Source organism: Etheostoma spectabile, chromosome 16, assembly GCF_008692095.1.
Source record: "Etheostoma spectabile isolate EspeVRDwgs_2016 chromosome 16, UIUC_Espe_1.0, whole genome shotgun sequence".
Taxonomy (NCBI): Eukaryota; Metazoa; Chordata; class Actinopteri; order Perciformes; family Percidae; genus Etheostoma; species Etheostoma spectabile.
The window spans coordinates 11,682,915-11,691,850 of NC_045748.1; the positions used below are offsets into that span (position 1 = coordinate 11,682,915).

An 8,936-nucleotide genomic window follows, 5' to 3' on the forward strand; every position below is an offset into this window, starting at 1 on the left:
CTCGCTTGGAACCTCGACTGAGGTAGTACTAAAAAAAGTACCTGTGAGCAGGTACCAGGGACTTTTTTTTCGTAATGGAATACCAAAAAAGGCGAGTAGGTATCATGCAGTGGAAAAACGCCATAACAGAGCATTGCTGATTAATTGCTCACCCTCTGTGCACTAGCCAGTATGTGAGGAAACAGTGTCTGCACACTCAATAACAGACATGCATGTTACCACACGTAGACTTACCTGTAAGAGATGAGAGAGGGGAGTGAGGTCGCTGTAAACCTGAAGACTGACCGCTTCCTATCAGGCTTTTTCTGTTGCTCGTTCTGCAACTGTAAAACCACAGAATCAAATATTACGCAGGGCACTGGACAAAGAAATTACTTATCGCATAGTTACTTATTGATAGCATGCAGCATATCAATGTGTTCATATTATTGTACTTATTTGATGTTACAATATATATGCTCCCCATTATAGTGTTTATATTTTAATTTGTACTTTAAATTTAAATTTGCCTTAATTTTAATGGAAGATTCTGTTGCTTGTTAAGGCCTTTCTTTGCTTCCATAAATATTATCTCAACACATTTGTGTCAACAGTAACTAAATTACATAGTCTGGGAACAAGACAAATCTGCAAGCTCATCTTCTATTCGCTCTGGCAAATGCATCTGGTCCTCCCCCCGTTGAGACAGATTTCCAGCTGACCAGATGCTGGCCGGGCCAATCACAACCGGTTATCTCACATGGGGCAGGTTTCAGATGATGACAACTTGCATTCTTCGTGCTCTACGCAAAATACGAGAATTAACATAGCTTAGTAAAGAAGAGCGCCGCTGAGACAATTTAAAAAACAACCAAGATGGCTGGCGGTGCTGTGAATCTTTCTGTTGATGTACTATTTTCCAATTCTGATATCAAAACCGGTAACACCTGTTCACGGTAAATATTGATGTTACACTATCAGAGCTCATATCTGCACACTGTGGTCTGTTTTACATTTGTCTGTCTTTCAGTGCTATGTTACGTTTCGTTGCTCTGATTGGTTGTAAGTCTATCCAATCACGTGCAGAATCATTTTGGCCTCAGCCATTAATTACTTCCATTGGAAATCAAAAATTAACCAAATCAAAAATGCGAGTTAGTCTGGTTTTTTAATTCGCATTTGTGATTTAGCATGGCGATGTCAGGCTATACATTATATCTATGATGACCAACAACATTACTGCACAACAATTTTTTCTCTGTGAAACTAAATAATGAAAAAATATTGACTGCAAATTATTGCCTTTTTCCCTTAATTGCAGTTGTGAAATTATTGACACATTTTTTTGGGCCTTTTTTCATGTGATTTTTTGGCTTTAAAAACAGAAAAGGAAAAGAAAAAAAAGAAACTTTCCTACAATGCAAAGAGAGCCCCCTCTACGGCCACCATCTCTTTACACATCCAACTACACTTATTACAAACACTCAATTACATGTATTTCTGACCACACTCTATTACAATACCAAAACATGGCTCAGGGGTTGACAGTAAATATTGGTGAATGAAAACGAGAAAAAGACATCCTGATTCAGTCACCAAAAGGCAGGTTCTCTGTGCAGCATACAGACTTTTACATGTTTGTTGATCATGTTAATGCAGGACTGTGACTCACCAGGGACCACTGTGATCAGCAATATGTGACTCATGAGAGAAAAATGAACTATTTCATCAAGAAACGGCAGCTTCAGTATTTAATGTCCCGATTAGTTGTGGGTTTACACTTTTAAAATAGAGGCAGAAGAGTCAGTAGAAACACATAATGCCTCAAAAGCATAAATTCACTTCAAGGTCAGAGACTCAATGACATCCTGTTACATAACCTCCTCACAGAACTGAACCATTTCCAACTGAATTTTTAAGATGTTATTAAATAATAATTACATCTTGTGCATAATACAAACACAACAAAAACACATTTACTCTCCAGTTTCTCTCAGTGTTTGAATATTTAAGCTAGTGTGTGTGTGTGTGTGTGTGTGTGTGTGTGTGTGTGTGTGTGTGTGTACGTGGCTGTGCTTCTGGATTTTACTGCAGCTTTTGATGACCATAGCCATAATAACAGTAGGTAGTATTGTTATTGCCAAGTTTTTCACCTTTGAGTTCTTGCTCAGATGAAGAGTGACGTCTCTGGCAGAAACCAGCCAGAGAATTTCTCGATGGCAGCATAGGTCAAACAATAAAGTTGTTCTGGATACTACAAGTGTTAATGGAGTTTTACCTCTTTAGATTTTTCCCTTCTCCATGCATTTTGGACGTAGGTGTACCTACAATAGCGTTTATTCTATTAAAAAGAATCTTGCCGTGTTCCACAAGGGGGTTTTATACAATGGTGTATTAGGGCGGTTATACAAACAACAACACACAGTCACAGGTGCAACTTGCCTGTCTGTGTGTTAGAGGATTGCTCACACAGAACGATTAAATGCAAATTGTATTCTGTAATGATGCAGAGAAGCATGAGCAGGCGGCCTGCAAAAAGCTCTTGACACTCCATGCTATGCTCCCAAAAACTTAGAATACAAAGACGTTGATGATCACAAAAACAATATTCTATGTTTTGATAATTTGCTCATCCTCAAAGTTGCTTTTTTACCAACAACGTCCTGTAGCTTTCCTTCAGCAGATCCTTCCCTCTTATGCTAACAGTCATTAATGCAAAAATGTATGTTAGTACAGAATAAAAAAAATGAAAAACAATGAGATTTAGCCTGGCTTGGGGCCTGTAGCTTCAGGGAACAGATTACAGTATATCTACCTCAACAACACCAATGTATTAAGGTTAGCTAAATTTGGGGAACAATTCAAGATTTAAAGCGACCTCCTATTCATCTACTATTTTCTTAGTGCAGTGAGTTTTAGCAGCACGTCCTGCAGTGCTTGTCCCCTTGCTTGTATTTTAAGTCATGTATTATGACTACCTTTTACCAGCCAAATACACAAACCACACCTTGCTAGATAGTATGTACTCACCAGCTACTGTAGCTTTAGAGCATAAACAACACAATGCTGTTTTGAATCAGTGCAATAGATTGATACACAAGAGGCTTGTGGGTGATTTTTGTGCTCATGTTGCTGTTGATTACCTATGGGCAATTTCCCACAAATTTGATGCATGGACTTAACGACGCCAGAAATATCAGCAGACAGAAGGAGAAGCCTTCCTCCTGCCAAATGCTGAGCAATTAGCCACATAGTGATGTCTAATGTGATGATAGATGACAAACAAATGTGCGGAACTATTAACCAATCAGTGTTTCCCATGGCTCAGTGCACTTACGATTATAAATACAAGAAGAAGATATAAACTTTCGAAGATGCTTCAAGTTGCCAAGAAAATGTCTTGTAATTGAATATAAAAGAAAGCAATTACATTCAAGCAGAGGTCAGTAATATCTGAATTAAAGTTCAATGTGATGCAAACTGCCCAAAAAGAAAGATGATTTGACCTAATATTTAGATATTAAAAGATTAGGCACCTTATGATCACAAAACACAAATAATCTAGAAATAAGATTATTTTGCACATTACGTTCTGCAAATGACTCTTATTTGGTCTTGTGTTCTGAATGAAAAAAAGTTCAAAGTGGAAAAGTATTTAGAAAAATTTCTAGGTGTCCAAGTCTTAGGTATTTTCACTGTTAATTTTTTTAAACTCCTTCACTGTTAGCTCAATAGTTGCAACATCTTTCCAAAAGTCAACGACTTATTGCGGTAAATAATAGTGATTTCAATATTGACCAAGAAATGTGTGATTATGATTCTTTTCATAATCAAGCAGCCCTATAACTAATGCTACATTATTATTCTGTTAATCATACCATTATTGTCATCATGACATGCCCATTTACTGAGTTTTTTTAATGTTATTTTTATTTGCATATTTTGGCACATCACCCTATACATTTCAGTAGTTACTTTAAAATTTCTCTCAATGTGCACTGTTGCGGTCCAGTATCATCCTCCGTTGCACCTGTTGTAGCATCACCTACTGAAGGCATGGACCACTTTGCTTTCACAAGATGTTTTGTTTAGCTTCCAACTTCAAGAAAACCATTCTCTCTTTTTTCTATGGCGCTGCTCTGATGACATGTTGAGAGCTGTAATATTAATATTTTCCAACTGCTTTCTAATACAACTACCAAGACTGCTAAACTTGTTATTCTTTTGTATAAAAGCTTTGTATTCTGAAAGTCTTGTTTATACTCTTTAGTAACATTTCTGTGAATAAAACTTACCCGCAGAAATGAACGGAATATGACGCCATCAATGGCAATTTTTTTTTTTAGGAGCATGTAATAGGCTAATGATTATAGACAGTTTGTTTTTTTAAGAGACTCTGGTGACTCCGACTTGAAACTAGGGCTGTTGTCAAGTCCACCTTTGACAAGTCCAAGACCAGAATTAGTCGAGACAGAGTCAAGACCAAATCTAAAAAAGTTTGAATCCAAGTCAAGACCAAGTCCAAACGAGAGACAGTCAATACCGAGACAGAGAAAAAAAGAATGCTCTTAAGAAACCACTTACTTACCGGTTTATAATTTATGTGATGTGAGAGACAGTATATCTTCTATTTTAAGATGATAACTTTGCAATGTTATATTTGTAATGATCAAAAAGTAAGTGCAGAGTAGCACACTATAGGATCAAATTAAGCCATTTTATTTACTTAAAATATAAAATGGAAATGTTTCCATTCTTGAACTTATTACATGTCCTGAAGAATCCATAGTATTAAGTGCTCGCTGACATTGTGTCTGTGGCCTAAATGAAAATGATTGCTACCTGACGATTGAGGTAGCCTAGTTTATATGATGCAGCCAGGTGTATACCACGAGACCAATCTCGATGACTGTTTTAGGTAGATTTTGAATTAAACCAATATCTGTTTTCTGAACAAGCGTGCTTCATCAATGGTTTTGAAGGAGGAAGTAACTTCAGAACAAAAGCATATAGTGCTGGACTCTGTCAAGACCAATTAGAACATTGGTCAAGTCCAACGGCTGAGTCAGAGACAAGTCCAAGTCCAAATACCCACGAGTCCAAAACAAGAAAAGAGACAACAGAAAAGTGCCCTGAGTCTGGACTCATGTACTACAACCCTGCATGAAACCCTTGAACAAGTAATCCTCACAGAAAAATTAGGAGATTTAGGATAAGAACACAACACGTTTCTTGCATGAGGCCCAATGACTAGCAACAGCATTAACCCAAGCTGCTTGTAGTTCTCTGCAGTTCTGTTGCCAGAAAATCCAAATTAATCACACTAAATCAGAGGGGAAACCCTGTTTTGACTGAAATCCAATTCATCCTTGTTTACTCAAGTGGTTTCCCCAGCAATCAAGAGTGTGGACATGAATCATTTATTCTGATGGGGAGTGAATAATATCTGGTACACAGGTGTTGAGTTAAAGAGGATCACATTTAACGAGATCTATTTATACCCTCTCACTGTGGATTAGGCCAAGAGAATGCCACAATACTGCCCAATAAATCCTCGTGTTGCTTCACGCTACCACTTCCCATCCCAGTGTTTATTATAACCTCTATGAGAGAGGGGAGTACCACTTTAAGACATTCAAATGTCTGCTTCTCAATTACTTTACAGACAAATACAGTCACAGGTTATGAAAGCACGCAGGCCAACTTCTTCACATCTGACGCTGAGGCACCTATGTGGCCAGAAAGGCTGAGTGAGGGGAAAAACGTGTCGCTATAGAGAAGCTTTAAAGGGAGGGATAAAGATGCCCTGGGCTTAGATGATAGGGAGAAAGTAGGACAGTGTTGTAAGCTATACTGCAGATATGTGAGATTCCTGGAACAGATCCATAGGAGGGTTTACCAGTCTCGGTTATATGCAAAATCCTCAACCTCATCGCACCATTGTTGCTGTATTACACATGAAATCTCCACAAGCATAGCTACAGATTCAACAACTAAAAATGCTGTATAAAAAGGTGCTTATCAAACTTCACATATCACGGTTAAAATATTTAACAGTACCTTTAAGTTTCCATTTATTGTTTCTTTTTTTCCACTGACCTACTTAACTGTAACTTTATTATTACAAAGAAATCTCAATCTGTCAAAAACTATTTCTTAGATTTCAGTTTGATAACTTATTTTGGGTACAGGAAGAGGCAAAAATAGATAAAAGCCTTTGATTAACAACTCTCTAAATTCAGATAAATCTGAAATGTCTGATCCTGACCGATGTCAACAAAAAGCCACGATGAATCTTTTTCACTTTTGTAAGTTTTGCTCCCTTGTCAGAGCTGTCAGGTATGCTGACAAAGCGCAGTGCTGCTCCTCGCTGACAAACACAAATTCAAAGTTACTCATATGACACACATGGCTCTATTAATAGTATTTAAAAAAACTTGCTGCTTGGTTAAAAGCAGTGCAGCTTTTTTTCTCACTACTAAAAACTGTTTATCTACGGTTTATCTGAAGATGTACGGTTTTAAATATATTTTTAGATTCAGCTTTGATAAATTTTGTTTGTTTGTCAGGAGCTTATATTTTCATGTAAAGTGCATTACGTTTACAAGGCACCTAATGGTAATAGAGTCATTAGTTAAAGCTAAGTTCTTACATTTTGCAGTTTAAATTATTATAGAATAAAGTTTACTGCATTTTCTTTTCAATTTTTACATTATGAAATACAGATTTGTCACCTTATTTGTAAATTTACAGTGTCTCGTTTAGGATAACAATTGTGTTAAATATCATGAGCTTATACAAAAATCTTCTGATCATAAAAAAAAAAAATCACTAAAAGAAAGAGGGAAAAAAAGACATTATTGTAATGACGTGGGGAAAATAAGTGGTCTACATGCAAAGCACTTATCATTGGTGGCATCCATTCCGGCTGATTTAATTTCAGTTAGGAGAATCACTGATGATCTGTAATGAAACTTCCCATCAGTATGTATTAAATCAATAATCAGTTCATTTCATTTACAGTCAATCATCAAATTATTCACAAACACAGCAGAAAAACATGTCTGTGATCTCAGATTGTGCTTTTACGGCATGATGCTTCCGTTTTCAATATCCACTAAATCTGACAGCGGTTTTCAAATAAAAAAATATTTTGCTCTAATGCAAGTTGTCCAAAAGCAGCCAGTTTTTCATGTTAAGCTGTTTTGCACTATAAAATGGGTCAGGACAGGGATTAAAGATAATATCAGTTTTATGGGTTTCACCAAACCATATACAAAAAACTGAGATCAAGTGGCTTAGCTATTAACCAGTGGCTGAATCACATAAACCAACTAAATGTTTTTAATTTGGTGATGTTAAAAATTCTAAAAGAATTACATTGCATGGTACGAAATGCAACACTTTCTCAGAAGCACTACTTTGGACAGAGAAATTAAAATACAACATCCCCAATCAGTAACGGAAATATATATAAAAAAAAAAAAAATCAACATTTCCACCTTCCAACTCTTGACTATGGAGATAGCATATAGGGAAGTACACATCCTGTGTAAGGAACATGAGCTTGCTTCAACAACAAACATTCAATTACCAGTTGACTCACAAAGCAAATAATACACAATAGGCTAAGGGCACACCCAGCTTCTTATTCATGTTGGCCTCTTAAAACATCTCTGTTGATATACTGTAAATACAAGGAAAAACATTCCTCTTGCCAATCAGTGTCCAGAAAACTATACATTTTAAAGTTACTCATTTTGTAGGAAAATTAGCGTTTTACTCAGGAAAGACGAATGTCGCTGTCTGATGCCCATTTGTAAAGAAGACGGTCTGTTAAGCAGCATACCTTATCGCAAAAAAATAAATACGCAAATTCTTCAAACTGTTACCTCTTGGACCGGCGCAGGAGGGCTCCACTGAAGAAATGTGGCATGTTAAAGTTGGACAGTACTGTCCACAGACTAGAATCTGACATTGTGTCCGAGTCATGCCAGAGAGGGAGATGTAAAGGGGGCTTCAGATGACACGGTGAGGAGAAGCGATGGCTTTCAGGGTTCAGGAAGATGCGAACCCCAGAGCAGTCCTGACACGTATTCCTACAACAGCTCTCCTTAGGTCCAAACTTCCTCTGCACAGGCACATCTGCAGCCAGCTGCGGCATATACACACAGGCAGAGAGGACACCTCGTCCTCCTCTGTCCTCAAATCAAAAGCAATCCAGAGAGGATCCTGAAAGGCACACAGTGTGTGATCCAGGTCAGGCGTTGACAGCCTCCACTGTTGCAGGGATGCGACACCTAACACCAGCTGACTTTTTGTTTTCCCCTCTCACTGCGACTGTGCTCCATATCCCAAATACTCACCCTGCTCCCTTAGCTCAACATGCTTCATATCATGTAACAGGCATCTACCACTTCACATCCTGTGCAGGGGGGTTGTGAGACAGTGGGGTGCTGCATCATAAGCAGATGCTGCTGTGCACTTGCAGTGTTCACAAACTGGCTCCCCTCCAAAAGTTCGATGGGTCAGTGTATTAACCAGGACCTGTTTGAAATGGAAATGCTTTGCTTTTGCATTGATTTTTTTCTGCTAATGCATACATTCTTCCATCAGTTGTTCCCTGCATAGACAGTCCTCCCTCCTTCAGTTGGTGGCAGCCTTACCTTAATTTCATCACCTTTGATCCTTGACTCATGTTTCCTGGTCGGCAGATAAGCAGCAAAACACAAATGACTACTGAAAAACATCCAGATCTTAAGTTTAAGCCTCATTTACAATATTCATTTTAAAATATTGATAAATTCAATTTAGCTGCAAAAAAAACTGCCATTTCCATTTCAAGGTTGGAAGACTCATGCATGCATGAAAATTGGTGTTTTGTCAGTTCAGTAATGAATTTTAGAGGACTCACGTACAGGACTCGTTTCGTGTGTGTGTGTGTGTGTGTGTGTGTG

The 8,936-nt window shown here is 37.8% G+C and overlaps 1 protein-coding gene across 17 annotated transcripts in view; it reads right to left on the minus strand.

Annotated features, from left to right (window-relative positions):
• The window catches only part of mast4 (microtubule associated serine/threonine kinase family member 4), an 85,827-nt gene that overhangs the window by 25,344 nt on the left and 51,547 nt on the right, over positions 1 to 8,936 (minus strand). For 14 of the 17 annotated variants that reach the window (XM_032538918.1, XM_032538907.1, XM_032538919.1 and 11 more), the window contains one exon: positions 235 to 323. In XM_032538918.1, the coding sequence (XP_032394809.1) occupies positions 235 to 323 (89 nt within the window). Of the gene's footprint in view, positions 1 to 234; positions 324 to 7,871; positions 8,354 to 8,936 lie in introns of those variants that run through there. The other 3 variants (XM_032538909.1, XM_032538910.1, XM_032538920.1) reach the window with 3 other exon arrangements.